The 23,385-nt window shown below is 43.1% G+C and overlaps 1 protein-coding gene across 1 annotated transcript in view; it reads left to right on the top strand.

The window, feature by feature from the left end:
- Window positions 1-5,408: 5,408 nt before the first annotated feature.
- LOC149300988 (multidrug and toxin extrusion protein 2-like) overlaps window positions 5,409-23,385 on the top strand; it is a 76,114-nt gene continuing 58,137 nt past the window's right edge. The window contains exons 1-5 of the mRNA XM_089484502.1: window positions 5,409-5,561; window positions 9,072-9,173; window positions 10,003-10,071; window positions 11,203-11,351; window positions 14,142-14,184. Of these exons, the coding sequence (XP_089340628.1) occupies window positions 5,409-5,561; window positions 9,072-9,173; window positions 10,003-10,071; window positions 11,203-11,351; window positions 14,142-14,184 (516 nt within the window). The remainder of the gene's footprint in view (window positions 5,562-9,071; window positions 9,174-10,002; window positions 10,072-11,202; window positions 11,352-14,141; window positions 14,185-23,385) is intronic.

The following is a 23,385-nucleotide window of genomic DNA, read 5'->3' as shown; positions in this document are numbered from 1 at the left end:
TCATATATTTGATCTGGTGACAAACCTACAGAAACATTAGGATAGGGGGGAAGATTCTGTTACTGATTCTGTTCACTAAAAAGTGAAAACCATGCATGCCACGATGGAGCTGTGAAACAGACGTCTTCAGGAACAGACCTTGCACCCCAATACAAGACTTAAACGATGTGGAGAAAATGAAGAGAAAGGTAATAAAATGGAGAGGTAAAGAGAAAAAATGAGGGGATAGATAAAAAAGGAGGAGGAGTTAAGAGAACAAAGGGGAGCGATAAAGAGAAAGACAAGAGATAGTGATAAAGAGAAAATGTGGGGAGATAAAAGAAAGAGAGATAAGACAGATAAGGGAAAGAAAAGAGAAAGGGTAGAGATAGGGAGGAAAGGGAAATATAATGAAACATAGAAGGAGAGCTAATGGGAAAAGGGAGAGATACAAAAGAAATAGGAGTTTTAATAATAACACTGGTAATGAGAAAGGGGAGAGACAATGACAAAGAGGAGACGTAATAAGCCAGTGGAGAAATTATAAGAAAAGGGTGAGAATGTCTACTTGTGTTTTGAAGGTGTTTGTATGTAAGGGCAAGAAGTGTGTGGATGCAAGGGCAAGTGTAAGCCAAGATATTTATGTGTATGGGCAAGCGTGAATATGTATGTATGTATGGGCAGGCGTGTGTATTTATGGGCAGGCATTTGTAAGGGTAGTGTCTACCCATTACTGTTTTGGGCCTAGAAGGTACTATTTAGTATTGTTTTAAATAAATAAAAAAGTGTCCTTTGCTACGTTCAGCAACTGTGAAAATATCTGCCATGTCCATGCCTATGAGACACTCTGAGGATGCATATTTAGTAGGTGAAACGCGTACGTGCTAATTTTATATTTTTACTGACCTTTTAATGATTTTTAACCAGAAAGCTGAAAATAAATATATATTTTTTTAAAAACCATCCTTTTCTGCTCCTGGTATCCTTTTAATGTTTTAAACACGCAAGTTCCAACATCTGACCTGCGACCACTATATCCTTGGTGGAAATCATTCCACCTACACCAGAAGGTGTGAGCAATCCATTTATTGCTCACCATATTGTGAGTACATAGTGAACTGTTTTTATTTGTTTTTCATTTTACATATACAGAAAGCACTATGTCTATTTCTGTTTAACTTTTCATGTGCACCTTATCCTGAGAACGAAAGAAAGAACGAAACAGGACTGCTGTTAAAGACATCCCCAGGCGAGGATTGTATCGCCCATACAAGTATTGTGGGACTAATTGCTAAAGTCCCCTAAAAATGTGAATACCCATTCTTTAACTCTTTACCACACAGAGCCAGCCACATATTATACTACTGTGACTTTCTTCTCGTCTATGCGCAACCACTATCCCCTGTGATCTCCAAGTTATTTATCATGCCAAGAAGAGGAAACCTTGGCGAGTGGGCTACTGCTATTTATAGGACTTGCATTTTAAGACATTTTATTTTGTCCAAGTGTACTTAAGGACATTTTATTGCTGTTTTTCCTGTTCTTAGCGCTTTTACCTTCTTATTTTTTGTTGCCATGTCCGTGCCTATGCCTGGTCGGGGACTACGTGACCTCTCAGTGCTCAGGCTCCAGACAGCGTGGAGCATGCATGTGCACACGAGCCTGACTGAGAGGAGACCCGAGACCCTGAGTGGAGACCACTGTGGGTGCAATCTGGGTGCTGGGTAAATCCTATTGATGCAACATGGGCAAGTCCTGTGTCTGTGTGTAGTCTGGGCATTGGGGTAAATCCAATTGGTGCAATCTAGATGCTAGAGCAAGTCCTATCTGTACAATCTGGGTGCAGGCATGGGCGTAGGAACCGGGGAGATAGATCCCCCCCAGTAACTCATGCGGGGGGGGTCCATTAATGAAGAAATCCCCCCCAGGTCCGTAGGAACACCCCCAATAGAAACGCCGCAGGAGGAGAGAGAGGTGCCGAGCGGTCGTTTTCAGCAACCGCTCGGCATCCTGTCTCCTCTCCTCCCTGCCGCCGCTGACTGCAGTGGTGGGAGCGTGAGCCGTCTTTCTCGGTGCCGGCGCTTCACGCTGAGCGCCGACATATGACGTCATATGCCGGCGCTCAGCAGTGAAGCCGCGCGTATCGCGCCAGAGCTGCGAGACAGAGGCCTTGCGCTCCCACCACAGAGCTGCACGGTAAGTCACCTACAAAGGGGGTAGGGAGAGGGTAGCTAGCAAGAAGGGGGGGTAGGGAGAGGGTACCTAGCGAGAAAGGGGGTTAGATAGTGTGAGAAGGGGGTAGGGAGGGGGTAGATAGTGTGAGAAGGGGAGAGGGGGTAGATAGTGTGAGAAGGGGGCGAAGTTGGGATAAAAGTAACAAAAGGGGGGTAGTAAGCATATTGAAATAAAGAGTGATAATGAATGAATTAATATGTGGATGAATTGTGTGAATCAGTGAAGTAATGAATTAATGTGTGGGTGAATTGCTTTAATTATTTGTGAGCTGGGCTGTTTAGGGACAAAGTTGGCTCACGCTGGGCTGTTTAGGGACAAAGTTGGCTCACGCTGGGCTGTTTGGGGACAAAGTTGGCTCACGCTGGGCTGTACTGTAATTAGTTTGTGTAATCTGAGTGCTCATCAGGTTCTGTGTGGGCAGTGTGGATGCCAGGGCTGGCTTTGGGGTGTGCAACCTGTGAGCTATGCCTGTAATTTAGGGTGTTTCTATCTTTAATGCTGACTTTTTATGTGAATTCCAGTTGATTTATACCTGCAAAGCTGGGCTTATGTGTTATTCTGTTGATCCATATCTGCTATGCTTTGTTTCCATACATTACACCTGCAAATATAGGGTTTGTATGTCTTATTCAGTTAATCTATACATGCATGTGGGGATCTGATGGGGGAAAATGCTGCCCCCCCAGATTTTTAGGGATTCCTACGCCCATGGTTGCAGGATAAGTTCTATGTCTGCAACTTGGGTGCCCGGACTTGTCTTTGGGGTGTGCGACCTTTGATCTATGCCTGCAGTTTAGGGTTTGCATGCATTATATATTTGATCTATACCTTCAAAGCTACATTTTCATGTGATTTTTCACTTAATCTATAAATGCAATGCTGTGTTCCTACAAGTTGTTTATTTGATATATCATTGAACTACATGGGGAGGAAAAGATAAGTTTGGCACAGTGAAGGAGGGGAGAGAGGGACTCTTGGGGTGATGATGGGGGGCATGAGGGTTAAACACCTAGGACCAGTGTCAGATTCCTACAAGGGTAGGCATGCTGTACTATAGTAAATCTCTGGCTTGCTATATAATGATGGGAATTATAAAATTAAGCCCTGGTCGGGACTGTTTTTTTAATCCCGCTCCCACTGATTTTGTGACCGCTCCCGCCCGCTCCCGCAATGTGTGTGTTCCATATGTGGTCGATCCTGCCTGCTCCCACCACATATGTGGTCAATCCCACCTGCCCCCTTACCTGAACTACATTTTTCCGCACAGTCCCGCAAGACTACCTTCACATTGCTCCCTCACAGCCTCATCCACATATTAACTCATGCTCTCCCTCATTCAGACAACTCATCCACATATTAACTCATGCTCTCCCTCATTCAGACAATTCATCCACACATTAACTCATGCTCTCCCTCATTCAGACAACTCATCCACATATTAACTCATGCTCTCCCTCATTCAGAGGGAAAGGCTCATCTTCTAATCAAGCAAATACAGTAATACTTTTTTATGCCCTGTCTACCCATTGTACAGCAATGCAAGATATCAGTGCTCTATAAAGCAATAAATAATATAAGTAACAGACCACTAAAGAACTTCTTTGCTCCTGCACCGATCTGTGGCAAAAAAATTCAATCAAAAATATTGGAAGTAATAAACACATATGGAAGCAGGAGTGATTTTGGACGATACCCCTCTGATTTTAATGTTCAACAAATGTGCATTTACTTTATTTAATAGTTATAGTATGTTCAGTGGCGTCTCCAGCTTTCATATTTAGGGGGGGCACATGGGGGGCCAGGAACCAAAGTATGGGGGCCAATTATAAAACGGTACATATACACTATATATATATATATATATATATATATATATACACACACATATACACACACACGTTAGGCAGTTATTTCTCATTCTTTAATATTAGCCCCTGCTGATGACAATATATAGAAATATTACACCCTGCTTCTGATATATATTAATATTAACCCCTGCTGCGGATATATATTGATATTAGCCCCTGCTGCGGATATATACTTATATTATACCCTGCTGCCGATATACATAAAAATTATACCCTGCTGCCGATATATATTAATATTTGACCCTGCTACCAGTATATATTAATATTAGCCCCTACTGCCAATATATATTATTAGTCCCTGCAGCCAATATATATATAAACTTAGCCCCTGCAGCCAATATATATTAATATTAGCCCCTGCTGCCGATATATATATAAATACTAGACCCTGCTGCCAATATGAATATAAATACTAGACCCTGCTGCCAATTAATATTAATATTAGCCCCTGCTGCCAATATATGTTAATATCTCCCTCTCCCTCCCAAACTATCCTAACTACCCCCTCTCCCTCCCAATCTATCCTAACTACCCCCTCTCCCTCCCAATCTATCCTAACTACCCCCTCTCCCTCCCAATCTATCCTAACTACCCCCTCTCCCTCCCAATCTATCCTATCTACCCCCTCTCTCCCTCCCAATGTATCCCTATCTAACTCTTCTCACTTCCTATCTACCTCTTTTCACTCTCTAACCCCCTCCTAACTTTCTACCCTCCTCCCCCCCCTTTGAAGTTCACTTACCTTGGGCTTGTAGAAGTCCAGCGGCGGGATCGCGAGGTCTCTGTCTTCCTGGCTCTGCCGCAGTGTGCGCGGCTTCATTGCTGAGCGCCGGATATGACATCATATACCGGCGCTCAGCTTGAAATGCCGGCACTGCGACCAAGGCAGAGGCCTCGCGGTCGCGGAAAAGAGTGAGAGGCGCCGAACGGTCGCTGAGAACTTATTCCTCAGCGACCGCTCGGCGCCTCTCTCTCTCTCCTCCGGATCTATTAAAAAAAAAAAAAAAAAAGACGGCGTTTCAATTGGGGGGGCACACCGGGGGGCACAGCATGATTTAGGGGGGCCATGGCCCCCTCTGGCCCCCCCCTGCCGACGCCACTGAGTATGTTGCGCTGGCAATTGGAATCAACTCAGTTCAAATCCGTCTCATAAGCTTTATTGTTCTTAGCTAGATGTGTTACGCATAAATACTGTGACCCCCTTTGAAGACCCCCGCCCCTTAATGCTTGCGGCACCTTCCATTCCTCTATTTTCAATGCAGTGGGCGGCGCTTCAGAGCAGATGTAACAGACGCTGACAGTACTGTGACTTCTCCCTGGGAGAAAATGAACGCACGAGAGAACAGCGGAGCGGAGCGGCCAGCGGAGGGCTTACCGTTCAACGGTAAGTCCAACTGGCTTCCTCGCGGTCTCCGCCGGCTGCTGCCTGCTGGCTTCATGAGTGAAGTGAAAGAACAGTGTGTGCTGGCCGGACCGCTGGTAAGAGGGACCTATATATGTTAACGGGAATTATCTTATTCTCTGAGTTTTTTGTAAGTCTTCCCCTCCCTGGTGTTCATATAGTGGGTATAGAACAGTATTTATTCAGTGTGTAATTTCTCCGGAAGAATATATATATATATATATATATATATATATATATATATATATATATATATATATATATTATATATATATTTTAATGCATCATAATGATAAACCAGATACGTACACTTATACAAATTCAGTTTGTAACACAAAAGTTCTTCTCTTGGTATGAAAGGGAGTTAACAACTGCACAACAGTTGCTTTTTTTGCAAGTTATAGGGCAATTTGTACAAGTAGTGTTTTGTTGTTTCCAAACCATTTTTTCCAAATCTGGTCATTCTGCCTCCATGTGCTATTTCAGGTATCTGAAGCTGGTCAATGCAATTTTTTCCATCAAACCATATATGTTTGATGACTAGACACCCCAGGGTATTTCAAATGCTAATATTTTAACTCTTTCTATGCACCAGTCTTTGTCCAACTTTTTTTTCTCACAAACATTTTCCTGCAGGTATAAATTAACAGGTCCTGGCATTTATCACTGCCACACAACACCCCAGTATGTGTTCAGTAATATCTCCTGAGTATAGTAATCCCATGCATGAGTTTCACTGGGTGTTTGAGGGCAAAAGGGACACATTTGGGGCATGCACATTTTTCAGTGTTGAACCACAGTCACACTCCTATCATGCTAAGTCAGCCAGTACATGTTGGAATCTGGGTATGCCTGGGCATGATAGGAGTATGACTGCTGTTAACAATAATATATATATATATATATATTACAGTATTTGTTCGATTATAAGATGACCCTGATTATAAGACGACCCCCCAAAATTTGAATATTAATTTAGGAAGAAAAGAAAAAGCCTGAATATAAAACTGCCCTATAAGAAACAAGTTTTACTAGTAAATCTTACTTCACATGTAAACTATTTTTTCTTATATAATAAAAACTATAATTGACATTTTTTTTATTATTTCCTTGTTTTCATTTCCTTTTATTGTTATTTTTCAGAGCATTTGCTCTGAAAAAAGCCTTATCTTATAATTGAGCAAATACGGTAATATTGCTATTGATTTTTTTTTTGTCAAATTTTGGTGTTACGTTTAATAAAACATTTTTTGGGGTTTTTTTTTAAATGTGGGGGGGTCATTTCCAGTTTCGGCCAAGTGAATCCTAAATTTTCAATTTCGGTCCAGAATTTTAATTTTGGTCCATCCCTATTGTAGGTACGTGTCTGTTGACACGTACCTGATTGTCACTTAAAGAGCCCAGAAGTTAAAGGGTTTCTATTCTCACAGATACTACTGTTGATCTTAGCCTGGAGGACCGGTAGCTAATTGTGCAGTTAAGGCATTTAAATGGTCCAACATGCGGCCCGCGGGCCAAATGCGGCCCACGGCACCTCGAGGTGCGACCCGCGTGAGATCGGCAACCAGGGCAACTGGGATCATATTTGAATGAGTGTGCGTGATTGAGGGAATGAATTTGTGAATGAATGAATGAATTTGTGTGTAATGGATGTGTAAGTGCTGGAACCTAGTGTTACCTTGCCGGCGGTTCCAGCGTTGCCACGAGCAGGGGAGCCGAGACGCAGCCCGCGCGTTCAGCCCCCTGCTCGTTCTGTTCGCGGGAAGACGCGTTCTGGTCCGTCCGGCCGTTAGACGCGCGCCCCCGTGTGGTGATCTAAGGTTAGACGGGATGCGCGTCTCATGAATATTTATGCCGCGTCTTAAAGGGGTACTTATCTCTTTTCCTCCCCCTAATTTAGGGGGTAGGAGGATCCTGAGCTAGAGGACTATTTAAACCTTCAGTCTGCATGTACCCCTTGCCTGTGATAGTGCCTTTATTGCCTTCACTAGCGTTCCAGAATCTTATTTGCCTTTTCGTTGCCTGAACTTTGCTTGAACCTGACCATCCGTTGTTTGCTGCCTGCCCTGACCTCTGCTCGTGACCCCGACTATCCGTTGTTTGCTGCCTGTCCTGACCTCTGCTTGTGACCCCGACTACCCGATTGCCAGCTCCTAGTACCATCTGGTTATTCCTGTACTGCTCGTCATCACCGCTTGGGGGCGCCTTTCCTTGTACTGCAGCGTGGATCCACAGCCTGAACCACCGTTAGTGACACCTAGACATGATAGGACTGTGATTGCTGTTAGCAATCACACTCCTATCATCCAAAGTCAGCCAGTAAATGCTGAAACCTGGCTAGCTGCCCCCCTTGTGTATTGATGCTGCCAGCGTTATGGGGTCTGCACATACAGCCACCCTGTACCAGCATGTACTGGCTGATTTGGGATGATAGGAGTATGATTGCTAGTAGCAATCACAGTCCCATCATGCCTAGGTTCCAGCATTTATTGGTTGCCTGGGTCATATTGTTTAATTTTTTGTCCAATTGTGGTGTGTACTTTTAATAAAAGTGTGGTTAACACACCAAAATTGGACAAAAAAATACAACAATATTGATTTATATATGATTGTTGACAGCAATCACACTCCTATCATGCCCAGCCATCCAGTACATGCTGGAATCTGGGAATGCCTGAGATTGCTGTTAACAATCATTATATATATATATATATATATATATATATATAAACATTGTTATTACATTTTTTGTGCATGTACTGCTCAAAATGCATTGTTTTCAATGGGTTTAGGGACCGTCCATTGTCCTTAAGGGGTTAAAAGTGTGGGATTTTTTATTATTTTGAAAGGTGGGGGGTTGTTTTCGGTTTCAGCTAAGTGAGCCCTGAATTTTCGGTTTTGGTCCAGAACTCTCATTCCGGTGTATCCCTAGGATAAATAGAACTATTTCATTTTTACTTATCCAGAATCCTGAATTTTTAGTCACAAAACTTTCTAGGCCCAGAAATCAGTGAGAGGAAAAATAAAGGTTTTTTGTCATTTACTTTATTTTAAGCTGCATATTTTATTAAAGGCCGTATTTTCTCACAGTGAAAAATCAGTGCGGCCCTTGCACGTATGCAATTCTGATGAAGTGGTCCACTGCAGAAAAACTTGGACACCCCTGCTCTATCTGCTAGAGATGACAATATTTATCAGATATTCTCCACAAATGATATTTAACCCATAACCTTCCAGAGGAAGCCAGTGATGCTCAATGCTCATCATCTTATTTGTTTAGGATTGTCAGGTCTTAATGGGGTATATCTGCTAAACTGCAATTTAAAGATTAGGTGAGATGAGAGGGAATACACTATCCTACACCATTTCCTCTGCATTATAGAGGGCTAATGCCAACAACCTTCTCCTATAGGAATGGATTAGTTGATCCTTTATTGTTCAGAAGGAACCTAAACAAATACATAGGGATTAATACTGAATGCGAATTGATCTGCTTTCTTTAGCATAATATGGAAAGCTACCTTCTGTTTAGCCATATATATGCATTGAAAATATACTAAACTTTTTCTCCTGCTTTTGTTTTTCAGTTCCTGTCCCAAATTATGGTGTTCCTTTTGAATATTGTAAGCTCTGTTTTCTGTGGACATTTGGGAAAGATTGAGTTGGACTCTGTGGTACTTGCTATTGTTGTAGGTGTTATTCCATCCTTGTTTTTTTTGCACTGTTTTTGTTTCAGAATCTATAGTTTTCGTTTTGATAATGTGCTGTATGTAACCCAATGTGTAGGTAAAACTTTATATTAACATAACAGGACCCTGTCTGCACTATTTTGAATGTAAGATGCATTGTAGGAAATCTGGTTTATTTAATGATGCATTTTATAAACTGTGTGTCATGCGTTTCATATATTGGCATGTGCCTTGGGAGAAAGTAAATGCCAGATTAACTACCGTAGTTGCTCGATTATAAGATGACCCTGATTAAAAGACGACCCCCCAAAATCTGAATATTAATTTATGAAAAGAAGAAAAAGCCTGAATATAAGACAACTCTATAGGAAAAAAGTTTTACCAGTAAATGTAAATTCATGTAAATTCAATTTTTTTTTAATAAAAGCTATGATTGAGAAAAATATTTAGTTTTTATTTCCATCACTGCGGGGGATCTGGATCTTAGTCTCATAGTCAGACCTAGTTGAGGTCTGATTATAAGATGACCCCGATTATAAGGCGAGGGGTATTTTTCTGGAAAAAACCTCATCTTATAATCGAGCAAATACGGTAATATGAGATGAATTATCAGGCCTCCAACTTTGGTAGATAGGAGTGATGTATGATTTAGTCAAGGATTTCTTATATGGTGTCAGTAATTTATTACTAGATTTCAGTAATAACGTGCAGATAACGCTGTTTTTTATTATTATAGGGATGGTTACTGGAGCTGAGTTACATAAGACATATGGGTTAGAATAGAAATAGTTTTAAATGTTTCATTTGTAATATGCCATTTGTTTTTTAGGTCATCAATGTTTCAGGAATATCTATTGGTTCAGGCTTGTCGAATGCATGCGACACCCTCATTTCTCAGGTAGAGTTACAGCAAAATCAAATCAAGATCGCTTTCTCCTCCCAAATGGAGGCATATCAGAGAAATTCATCCTATTGGCAACAATTGACATGCCTGACACGGGATGAGGTTAAACGGGTTCAAAGACCGCTTTCTTCTCCCAAGGCATTCAGCAACCCCGAAAACTGCAGCAGGGGCTCTGTCTGATTGCACCCCGAAGCATCACCATGCGCCATATTAAATATGGCACAGGCCGCCTGCTTTAAAAGAAGTTTTGGGAGGACATCAACAATAACCCACCCCAGGACGCACTGTGACTGCTCTGGAGATGTGATCACAAGTGCGTGAGATATTTTTCCTAAAAAATAAAAAAGTTCTCTAGGGTGTTTCTCAAGACACTTGTGAGAACCCTAAGGTACTGCATTCAACCATGCGGGTCAGTGGAGCCCAGCTTACTAATCACAATGTGATTATTAAAATATATTAAAAAAATGAATTAAGAATAGTTAACAGGGACAGCCTCTCTTCCTGTTCCTTTGCCCGACCCTCTTGTGAAAGCGCTCCAGGAATAAAAACTGAAAAAGCGGAATACTCTTAGCTTTCTAGTAATGTTTCTGTTAATTATATTTTCTTTAAGTTAACATTAAACTTTAGGGTTGCGGCCTATAATCAGCCACGGCCTATATTTTGGACAATACGGTATTATGATCTTTGCACCGGTGGGCAGTGGCGTCACTAGGGTTGGTGTCACCATCTCGATGTGCGTGGTGCCGTAATTCCTCCTCCGCCGTCCAGTGATGATCTGCCAGTGCCAGGTCTGCCTCCTTCGCTCCTGTTGTACTGCCACGGCCACGCTATGGTAGGGTGATCCCAGGCAGATTACACTCTCATAGAGTTCTCTGCCTGGTGTGGTGTCACCCCCTGTAACGTGTCACCCGGGTGCGGTCCCCCCCCGCACCCAGGTTGTGATGCCACTGCCGGTGGGGACCTCTTTTTGCTGATACACTGGACATCAGGTTTTCTTCCGGCAGCATGGAGTCTCCTCTGTCAGGTATATGATGTGTCAAACACATGTTGCATATATGTAAATAAAAAAACAGATTGAATTGTTACTAATTTGTAATTTTTCCTCTATTATTTACTTTCTTATAGACGTATGGTGGTAAAAATATGAAACGCATTGGAATAATCTTACAGAGGGGAATTCTGATCCTGTTACTGTTCTGCTTTCCTTGCTGGGGCATCTTCATTAATACTGAACACATTCTGCTGCTCTTCAGACAGAATCCGGATGTTGCCAGGTTAATATTACACGTAATTTCTGACAAACACAACTGATAGCAGCTAAACTCTGTATAACAGCTGATCAAAGTACGAATAACGCACAGTTAAAAAGCAAGCTATAAAACACTTTTCAGTTATTATTACATTATTGTCATTATCAATCAGTTTATACCGAAAAGGTACTGGATAATAGATACGTAAAACCAAGTTGGCCTATGTACAGTAGTCTTCTCCTTCCTGATGGTAAGACTCAGACCATAATCAGTCTCCGGTCTTATATTATATTCAGAATAGCAATATCGATTTGGTGATGTCTTGCTTTTTAACTAATGTACCATTTTATCCAGTAGGTAAAAACTGAAAAAATGCATTAAAAGTTTTAATAAAAGCTGCATATTAGCCATTGGATGTTTTCTAATCTCTGTTTATTTAGCCCATTTTACAGTGAAGGAAAACATTATTTGATTCCTGGCTGGTTTTGTATGTTTGCCCACTGACAAAGACATTATCAGTCAATAATTTTAATGGTAGGTTTATTTGAACAGTAAGAGACAGAATAACAATGCATTTCAAATAAATTAAAAATTGATTTGCATTTTATTCAGTGAAGTATTTGATCCCCTATCAATTAGCAAGATGTCTGTCTCCCAGGTGTCTTTTATACAGGTAACAAACTGAGATTAGGAGCACTCTCTTAAAGGGAGTGCTCCTAATCTCAGTTTGTTACCTGTATAAAAGACACCTGTCCACAGAAGCAATCAATCAGATTCCAAACTCTCCACCTTGGCCAAGAACAAAAAGCTGTCCAAAGATGTCAGGGACAAGATTGTAGACCTACACTGGAATGGGCTACAAGACCATCGCCAAGCAGCTTGGTGAGAAGGTGACAAAAGTTGATGTGATTATTTGCAAATGGAAGAAACACAAAATAACTGTCAATCTCCCTCGGTCTGGGTCTCCATGCAAGATGTCACCTCCTGGTGTTTCAATGATCATGAGAACTGTGAGAAATCAGTCCAGAACTACACGGGAGGACCTTGTCAATTATCTCAAGGCAGCTGGGACCATAGTCACCAGCAAAAAAAAGAAAACAATTGGTACACTACACCGTGAAGGACTGAAATCCTGCCGCGCCCGCAAGGACCCCCTGCTCATAAAAGCACATGTACAGGCCCATCTGAAGCCAATGAACATCTGAATGATTCAGAGGAGAACTGAGTGAAAATGTTGTGGTCAGACGAGGCCAAAATTTAGCTATTTGGCATCAGCTCAACTCGGCGTGTTTGGAGGAGGAGGAGGAATGCTGCCTATGACCCCAAGAACATTGCCCCAATTGTCAAACATGGAGGTGGAAACATTATGCTTTGGGGGTGTTTTTCAGCTAAGGTGACACGACAACTTCACTGCATCAAAGGGACGATCTTGGGTGAGAACCTCATTCCTTCAGCTAGGGCATTGAAAATGGGTCGTGGATGGGTATTCCAGCATGACATTGACAAACAGATGGCCAAGGCAACAAAGGAATGGCTCAAAAAGAAGCACATTAACGTCCTGGAGTGGCTTAGCCAGTCTCCAGACCTTAATCCCATAGACAATCTGTGGAGGAATCTAAAGGTTCGAGTGTCAAAACGTCAGCCTCGAAACCTTAATGACTTGGAGAGGATCTGCAAAGAGGAGTGGGACAAAATCCTTCCTGATATGTGTGCAAACTTGGTGGCCAACTACAAGAAACGTCTGACCTCTGTGATTGCCAACAAGGGTTTTGCCACCAAGTACATGTTTTGCAAAGGGGTCAAATACTTACTTTACTGAGTAAAATGCAAATCAATTTATAACTTATTTGATATGTGTTATTCTGTATTTTTTGCTGTTTTCTGTCTCTCATTATTCTAATAAACCTACCATTAAAATTATAGACTGATCATGTCAGTGGGCAAACGTACAAAATCAGCAGGGAATCAAATAATTTTTTCGTTTACTGTGTAGGCAAACATCCTGACCCTTTATATAATTAAACGCTGCATCAATTGTTGGCTCTATATAAATAAAAGATAATAATAATACTAATAATAATTATACTGTCTGTGGTAAACAATACAGTGGACCAACTGGACACTATAACTAATGAAGATCAAGAGAGAAATGGAGTCCATTAGCATTGTCATAAATAATCAGAATCAGCCCAGTGTTGTGGTTGAGCAGAGAAACTCTCCAAAAACATCATATGACTGACAGCAATGGTAGCCTCCAGGTCTGCAGATAATGCCTAAATGAACAAACTTAGATTTTCATCAGTACTAACATACATTAGTCTATACAACACTATATTGTATGCTCAAAGAGGAACATCGGTTTTTTCTATGGGACTTAAGTTTCATCTTGTGACTCAAAAATAAAATCTGCATAATCTCAAACCTTTTTTCCAGTTGTATAGCTGTGACATCAGTTATTTGTATCCACTCCAATAAAATACTAAATGTTTGAATGCATTGAGGATCATTATTATTATATTTAGTTAATTTGGACTGACATATACTGTTTGACCCATACACAGCATTCACTGAAATGGTTTTAGCGCTTGGTTTGTGAATGTATTTAAATGATCAATTTTTTATACAATGCTTCATCAAAAAAGGAGTATTTAAATGAACAATTTGTTATACGATGCTTCAGCAAAAAGGAGTTGAGTAAACTGTGTAAAGTATAACATCCATTACTGACAACATTCATGTAATCTGTAAAAGTAGATTGAACTGTGCATAATGCATGTTTTTGTTATGAAAAGTGACCAATTCTTTTTGTTTAAGGTTAGCACAGACATATGTGATGATTTTTATCCCAGCTGTGCCAGTAAGTTTCTTTTTTACATTTGTGACATTACCCTCTTTGGTCTACATATATGGTTTCTTGGTTAGAGAAAAGTCATGACATGTTCCTAAGAAGCATTGCTCCAGAAACATTGAACAGGTCTGTGTGGGACAAGGTAATAAAGAAACATGGAACGTCTACCAACAGAATTGGGATAATTTAAAGATAACATTTTAATCATCCACTACTTAACTGAGTCAATAGTCATCCATAGTTTGGTAGCACTACCATGTGTAATGCATAGAATACAAAAAGGTACATATAATGATATGAAAGGCACGAGCTAAAATGTATATTGCATTCTGCTCTAGTGCAATGGTAGCAAGTGTATAATGTGGCGTAAGAAGGGCTGTGAGTAAAGCACTTGTAGGATGCCCAGCATGATGAAACAATTTTAAAATAAGACTTAAACGACAAAACTATTAACTATAACTAATAGGGCTAAAAAGAGGTCTGTATCAGCTAGGAATGTTTTGTCTCTTCCCAACATTCCCTGTCATTGCAACCCTCCTATGACTGTATAAGATGCTTCACTTGTAGAGTCTTAGTATGTGGAAATGTACAAATGATCTGAGTACGGACATTAATATCCAATGTATTGATAAAGGTTTGCCATGTATTAATAACATGTTTTATTCTTAACTCCTTTTGGGTCACTGAGTTTGTCCAATCCATTTGAAACAAAATATATATTTTTTTTCTAAATAAAGATAGAAGATGAAAAATCTGGCCTCATCAAAGTATTCATATTACATTACATTTATTAATAAAGTGCCGGCAGATTCCGCAGCTCTGTTACAGTCAGTAGAACAATTTAGAATCACACACAATAACAAACTGGTACAAAGGAGAAGAGGGCCCTGCTCTTGCGAGCTTAAAATCTAGTCGGTGGTTGAGGGGGAAGTGAGACAATAGGAGAGGACTGCTTGGATGGGGATGAGTTGATCTGGTTCCGATGATATGTGAAAGCTGTTAATTATCCAGATGGCTTGATTATGATGATGGTTGAGAGTACTGGGAAGGAATGCTGTACGCTTCCTTGAACAGGTGGGTTTTCAGAGGGGTTTTGAAAGTTGTGTACAAGGTAGAAAGTCTGATGGAACTGTGAAGGGAACTCCACACGAGGGGTACGGCGCGGGTGAAATCCAGAATACGGGAGTGGGAAGAGGTAACAACAGTAGAAGATAGCCGCAGGTCGTGAGAGGAGCGAAGAGGGCGGGTAGGGGTGTATTTGGATAGGAGGATAGAGATGTAAGGGGGTGCCGAGTTGTTGAGGGCTCTATAGGTCAGGGTCAGAAGTTTAAATTTGATTCTGAAAGTTATGAGATGCCAATGAAGTGATTGGCATAGTGGAGCAGCGGCTGAGGAACGGCAGCATAGAAAAATTAATCTAGCTGCAATGTTGAGGATGGATTGAAGCAGGGGAAAGGCGGGACAGGGAGAGACCGGTTAGTAGAGAGCTGCAATAATCCAGGTGGGATATCACAAGGGAGTGGATCAGTAATTTGGCTGTGTCTTGTGTGAAGAATGGGCGGATTCGGGAGATGTTTTTCAGGTGAAGGTGTCAGGATTTGGTGAGGGACTGGATGTGAGGGATGAAAGAGAGAGTAGAGTCAAGGGTGACACCAAGGCAGTGAACCTGGTCCGTTGGTTGGATAGTGGAGTTGTCAACAGTAATAGAGATGTCAGGAAAAGTGGACAGAGCCGATGGCGAGATTACCATGAGTTATGTCTTAGAGATGTTGAGCTTTAGGTAACGGGACGACATCCATGATGCACTTCCTGATAGACAGGTGAGGCGAGTTAGAAGAGAGGGGGAAAGGTCAGGAGCAGAAATATAGATTAGGGTATCATTCTCATATAGGTGGTCCTGGAAGCCAAAGGAAGAAGTGTAGATGGAGAATAGCAGAGGCCCAATAAATGAGCCTTTAGGAACACCAATAGATAGCGGTAGGGGAAAGGAGCAAGCAGTGAAAGACTGCGGAGAGGTCCAAGAGAATAACCAGTGAGAATTGGCCTTTTGTTTACGATGCGAGGAGGTCATTAGTAATTTTAGCAAGTGCAGTCTCTGTTGAATGCTGTGGATGGAAACTGGATTGTAGAGGGTCAAGTAGAGAGTTTGAAGAGAAAAAGTTTGTTAGTTGATTGTAAGTTGATCGTTCCAGCAGTTTGAAAGCTAGTGGGAGAAGTGAAACTGGATGGTAGCTTGATGGGGATGTGGGATCAAGGGAAGGTTTCTTTAGGATGGGGGAGATGATGGCATGTTTGAATGAGGATGGGAATACACCAGAGGAAAAGGAGAGATTAAAGATGTGGGTTAGGTTTGGGGTAAGGACACTAGAGAGGTGGGAGGACATGTGAGGGTGCAAGGTCAAGGGGACAGTTGGTGAGATGGGAGGACAACAGGACCTCAGAAACCTCAATGGGTGTAACTGGGCTGAAGCAGGTGAGGATGGATTGAGGTGAGGAGGGAGGTTGAGGTACCCTATGAGTGACACTATGGTGTCAATTTTGTTTTTCAAGTAGGCTACCTCCTGGGCAGAGAAGTTGGAGGGCAAGAGAGCTGCTGCGGGACAGAGAAGAGTGTTAAAAGTGGAAAATAGATGTTTAGGGTTATGGGAAAGAGAGGTGATTAATTTAAATGAAATATGTTTGTTTAGAGAGATGAAGGGCCAATATATTGGAACGGAGCATGAATTTGTTGTGAGTGAAGTCTTCCGGTGAACGAGACTTCATAGGTGCTCAGCGGTATGTGAACACCTTTGGAGGAGACGTGTCTGTGTGGAATGCCGTGGCTGAGGTGGACGGCGTGGGGGATTGCGTACAGTTACAGGGGCAACCATATCTAGTACTGGGGCTAGTGTATGGTTATACTGAGCTGTAGCTGCGTTAGGACAGGAGGAGGAGGATATACTTGATTTAAAATGATTTTGCTGGCAACTGCCTTCGCAATTTGTTTAATCTTACTACCAGAGGATATATCATGTGGAGCAATACCCAAGAGGGCCATCTCTGGATATGTAAGGTTTTGAGGATGGCGCTAGTAGATGGGTAGGCCAACCTTCAAACACGACTGACCTAAATGAAACCTGAGCAGGAGAGATGGCATGAGGGCCTTGTTAGAGAGTGGTCGGTAACACTCCAGAGGTCAGAAGGCGCATAAAATTAATAAAAGCCGTAGGTTAGAGCGCGGGTAGCAAACTGGGATGTCCAGAAGGGCAAATAAGTGTCAGAAACCAGGAGATCAAACAAAACTGCTTGGGGACCGAAACCAAAAGGCACAGTGGAACAGGAACCAGTTGTCAGGCGCGTACTGTCAGAGGTCGTCGGCGACGGTTCGCGGCAGGTTCCCTGGATAGCGTATTCTTCACTCCCTGCGTCCACGCAGGGAGCTGGGGAAAACGGTGACAACGCCTGTCGGGTTCCATGACGGAGGCAGCGCTTCTTCTTCAAGCCGCTCTGGCACCTCCTCCTCCTGCCGACTGTGTGCAGGAGGAGGAGGGAGGTGTGAATGCAGTGCGTTCTCCTGGAGGGGCGGCGCCTCCAGAGCCGTCTCTCACTACTGATTATGTTAGGGGCGCAACGGAGGGTGGAGATCCCTATAAAACACCCTAGCTCCCTTATAGCGGCGCTCAGATATTCTGAGACGTTCTGTGTCTTACATAGCGTTCCCAGTGCTGTGCTCCTGTCCCTGTTCTAACCTAAACCTGAACCTGACCTTTTGCCTGTGCCCTGACTACGCTATTTGGGCTGCTGCCTGAACCTGGCCTTTTGCCTGTGCCCTGACTATGCTATTTGGATTGCTGCCTGAACCTGACCTTTTGCTTGTGCCCTGACTACGCTATTTTTGTATTGTTTTAGGGCTGAAACAACTAATCGATAAAATCGATAATAATCGATTATGAAAATCGTTGGCAACGAATTTCATCATCAATTAATCGAATCGATGTTTATCGATTATAAAAAGAGGGGGTTTTTTTCAGAGCAAATGCTCTGAAAAACTCCTCTCCTTATAATAATCCGATCTCAAACAGAGATCGGATTATAACACCGGAATCCAGATCCCCGCAACGCTGCAGGAGACCTGGATTCCCCTCACTGTCGGCCGGTCTCTCACTTCCGTCTCTCTCCCCCCTCCCATACACCCCTCTGACTCCTCCCCCTCCCATACGTCACTCTGCCTCTCTCCCGGCTCCATTACTGACAAGGACTTTCACTGCAGCTTCATAGAAGCCACAGTGTAAGTGAAGTGCAGTAACGGAGGCTGTCTGTGCGATGCAGACACTCACAGGCTGACAGAGAATCATCCTCTCTGTCAGCTGGTGGGGGTCTGCATCGCACAGACAGCCTCCGTTACTGTCAGTAACGGAGCCGGGTAGAGAGGCAGAGCGGTGTATGGGAGGGGGGAGGAGTCAGAAGGGTGTATGGGAGCCACCCTCCCATACACCACTGTGGCTCCTCCCCCCCAGAGAGGATGATTTTCTGTCAGCCTGTGAGTGTCCGTTACTGCACTTCACTTACACTGTGGCTTCTATGAAGCTGCAGTGAAAGTCCTTGTCTAGTGAAGATCCGTTGCTGACAGGAGGCAGAGTGGAGTATGGGAGGGGGAGGAGGCAGAGTGGAGTATAGGAGGGGGAGGAGCCAGAGTGGAGTATGGGAGGGGGAGGGGCCAGAGTTGTATGGGAGAGGGGAGGAGCCAGAGTGGTGTATGGGAGGGGGGGGGAAGCAGAGTGGTGTATGGGAGGGGGAGGAGCCAAAGTGATGTATGGGAGGGGAGGAGCCAAAGTGATGTATGGGGGGGAGCCAGAGTGATGTATGGGAGGGGGAGGAGCCAGAGTGGAGTATGGGAGGGGGAGGAGCCAGAGTAGTGTATGGGAGGGGGAGGAGGCAGAGTGGAGTATGGGAGGGGGAGGAGCCAGAGTGGAGTATGGGAGGGGGAGGAGGCAGAGTGGAGTATAGGAGGGGGAGGAGCCAGAGTGGAGTATGGGAGGGGCCAGAGTTGTATGGGAGAGGGGAGGAGCCAGAGTGGTGTATGGGAGGGGGGAGGAGGCAGAGTGAAGTATGGGAGGGGGAGGAGGCAAAGTGATGTATGGGAGGAGGAGGAGCCAAAGTGATGTATGGGAGGGGAGGAGGCAGAGTGGAGTATGGGAGTGGGAGGAGGCAGAGTGGAGTATGGGAGGGGGAGGAGGCAGAGTGGAGTATGGGAGGGGGGAGGCAGAGTGGTGTATGGGAGGAGGAGGAGCCAGAGTAGTGTACGGGAGGGGGAGGAGGCAGAGTGGAGTATGGGAGGGGGAGGAGCCAGAGTGGTGTATGGGAGGGGGAGGCGGCAGAGTGGAGTATGGGGGGAGGAGCCAGAGTGGTGCATGGGAGGGGGAGGAGCCAGAGTGGTGTATGGGAGGGGGAGGAGCCAGAGTTGTGTATGGGTGAGTTATAGTGGTGTATGGGGGGTATTATGAATTTCAGGGAATATAGGGGGTATAAGGCATATCGATATTAGGCATATCAGGGGGTCATAAAACATCTGGGGGTAAAAGGTATATTAGGGGGCTCAGTTGCATATCACTGGCATATAAGGAGTATAAGGCATATCAGGGGCACAGTGGAATCTGGCATATAAGAGGTATAAGGCATATATGGGGGCAGAGTGGCAAGCTGATGTGCATAACCGGGGGCAGTTTGGTAAATAAAAAAAATTTAAATAAGGCTTTTTTTCCTCATAGTTTTTATTAAATATGAAAAATAGTTAACATATGAATTCATATTTACTAATAACTTTGTATTAAAACCTAGTTTGAGAAACACTGTGTTTGGGTTCTTGTAGCTTTTATTATTATGTCAGTAAAATAAGAAGGTGAATAGAGAGAGGCCATTGCAATAAAGAGATGAAAGTGTAAATTGTACGTTTTTTATTACATTATTTTAAATTTAAAAAAATTGCATTTTTTTATCCAATTAATCGAAAAAATAATCGGCCAACTAATCGATTATTAAAATAATCGTTAGTTGCAGCCCTATATTGTTTTACCTTGCCCCCGGTCATCCTGCATACTGGGCTTCTCCTCCTTCTTCCATAACGCAGACATCCTACTGGTGTCTGACACCAGTACAACTAAGCACTGGCAGGTTAGCCCAGGGGGAATTTATAGAGCTTCTGGGATCAAAGGAAGGCAACCCTCCCTATGACCTGAGTTAAATCCCCTGGTAATAGTACAATAATCTCCTCTAGCTTCATGGTTAGAGGTGTTCCAGGGTGTGTGTATGAGTCCAGTATTTTCTCCAACAACTCATTCATCTATACTTGGCTTCTCTCCATTCAATAAGCTGGTAATATGTGGACCGCAAGGTGCGAAGGTTGGGCTACCCCTACTGGAAGTGGAGATCGTGGGGATGTCGTTGGATCGCACTGCGGACTGCACACTCCAGGTAAGTCCTGATAGGAGGTGTCATGATTAACTCATATAATGTAGTGGATACATGGAAGGGTAACCCAGCAGAGGTGGTTCGTTTCTTTGTTTAAGCATTCAATTAGTTAATCTGAGGTTGATTTAAATGTGTTTTTGTGCATGCCCTCTGTATCTGTTCTGGCTAGAGGTGTCATCTTCCCAAAGGACCCCTGTGGTGATTCATGGCCTAACAGATAAGGACCCTGAGTTATAGGAATTCCATTCTTATCTTAAGTGGAGGGGTTTCCATCACCTTTACCCCACCATAACTTATTGGCACATCAAAGATGGGACCCGATTCTTGGGGATGGTGTCATATACTCAGTCATGTGGTCAGAGGGGCGTTTGCTTGCAAAAGTCTGATTTAGGGACAATGCAGCGACCTCAAAGCACAACTCCATGATATACTCTGATCAGAACAACATCGTAAGAAACCATCTGGATTTAAGGCGTTCCCACAGGCCTACTTATTGGAGAAACTCGTGAGTGAGGGTCCTGTGTTTAAGTCCTATTGTTTTTAAGAACTGTTTGCCGTTTTATTTTTCTTTTGTATGTCTTGTTTTTTGTAATTCTGGCACTGTGTAATCTTTGTCTTTTTGTTATTAAAATATTCATAATCTAAGTCTGTCTTTGGGCTCTAGCATATTACATTTTCCACTGCATATAGCACTGAGTTCACACACATAAAGGATATTTTAATCAGGCATTTACCGGTGCTTTATGAAAATGACATCCTCAGTGAGATTCTCAGAAATGGTGTTAAAGTAGTAGCGAAAAGAGGCTGTACACTACGTAATCAATTGTCTCCTAGTGATTTTTCAACCAGTGATAATGTACGTAGTTGGTTACATCTTAAAGGATGTTACAAATGCTCTAAACCCAGGTGCAACTTGTGTAGTTACATCAAGAAAACTAATTTGTTTAGGTCACTAAGTACCGTATTTGCTCGATTATAAGACGAGGTTTTTTTCAGAGCAAATGCTCTGAAAAATACCCCTCGTCTTCTAATCGGGGTCGTCTTCTAATCAGACCTCAAATAGAGGTCTGATTATGAGACTAAGATCCAGATCCCCCGCACCGCTGCAGGGGACCTGGATCCTCCTGTCTCCCCCCCCCACACTTACTTACCGGTGCTTCCTGCTGTATTGCCGGGGCAGCGGGTTGACGTCTACGCGATCCGCGTAGACAACGTCCGCTGCAGCCGGAAGGAGGTGTGGCTAGCAGCGGGGGTTGTCTGCGTCCGTCGCGGATACCTTCCCCGACTGTCAGAAATCAGAGTTCCCCGCACAGGTGCCGGAACTCTGATCTCTGACAGCCGGGAAAGGTATCCGCGACGGACGCAGACAACCCCCCGCTGCCAACTCCACCTCCTTCCGGCTGCAGCGGAAGGAGACGTCAACCCGCTGCCCCGGCAATACAGCAGGAATTTGGAAGCACCGGTAAGTGTGTGTGCGTGTGTGTGTTAAATGGGGGACATAGGGCATTTCTGGAATGCCTTATACCCCTATATGCCACTCTGGCACTTAGGGGGTTAAAAGGCATATTATGGGGCAGAGTGGCATATAGGGAGTTATAAGGCATTTCAGGAGGCAGAGTGGCGTTAAGGGGGCATTTAATAGAGCACTCTGCCTCCTGAAATGCCTTATAGAGTGCTCTATACAATGCCTTTTAACTCCCTTAATGCCACTGCCTCCTGGAATGCCTTATACCTCCCTATATGCCACTCTGCCCCATAATATGCATTTTAACCCCCTAAATGCCAGAATGGGATATAGGGGTATAAGGCATTTCTGGAGGCAGAGTGGCACATAGGGGGTCAAAAGGCATACCATGGGGCACAGTGGCATATAGAGGGTTAAAAGGCATATCATGGGCCACAGTGCCATATTGGTGTGGCAAGCCTGGGGGCAGATGTGCGTAACTGGGGGACAGGTTGGAAAATACAAGGAAATAAAAACAAAAAAAATATTTTTCTCAATCATAGCTTTTATTTAAAAAAATAGTTTACATGAATTAACATTTACTGGTAAAACTTTTTTCCTTTAGGGTCGTCTTATATTCAGGCTTTTTCTTTTTTTCCTAAGTTAATATTCAGATTTTGGGGGGTCGTCTTATAATCAGGGTCGTCTTATAATCGAGCAAATACGGTAATCGCAAAAGCTACTCTATAAAAACTTTCATCAATTGTGATACAACGCATGTCATATATTTAGCAACATGTACTTCATGTAATGTACAATATGTCGGGTGCACTACCCGAAAGTTTAAAAGACGTATATATGAACACATACATGATTTAGGTACAGCTCTTTCTTCGCTACGATCCATGTCTGGTTTATCCAAACATTTCAGTGAAATACATAATGGTAATACAACAAATTTAGAAGTAATAGGCATAGAACGCGTTCACCCCCCTAATAGGGGAGGTGATTGGTCCCGTGCTCTTCGCCTAAGGGAAGCTTTTTGGATTTTATGCCTTGACACGAGATTTCCTGTGGGCATGAATTATAGAAATGACCTAGCATATATTTATTAAACTTTATATATTATATTATTATTATTACGTTGATTTTTGTTCATTTGTTATACGTACTGAAATTATCATTTGATGTAGAATTTCCATGTGTACCATGATTTATATCAATTGCACCCGCTCCCTTGATTTGCTTTTGATTTGATTTGTATCAATTGCACCCGCTCCCTTGGTTTGGTTTGTATTAATTGCACCCACTCCCTATGT

This window comes from Sceloporus occidentalis, unplaced genomic scaffold (assembly GCF_023333645.1).
Source record: "Sceloporus occidentalis isolate IW3139 unplaced genomic scaffold, rSceOcc1.0.p SCAF_22, whole genome shotgun sequence".
Classification (NCBI taxonomy): Eukaryota; Metazoa; Chordata; class Lepidosauria; order Squamata; family Phrynosomatidae; genus Sceloporus; species Sceloporus occidentalis.
Note: the sequence above shows the minus strand (reverse complement) of the source record. Positions and strands in the feature narration are given on the sequence as shown.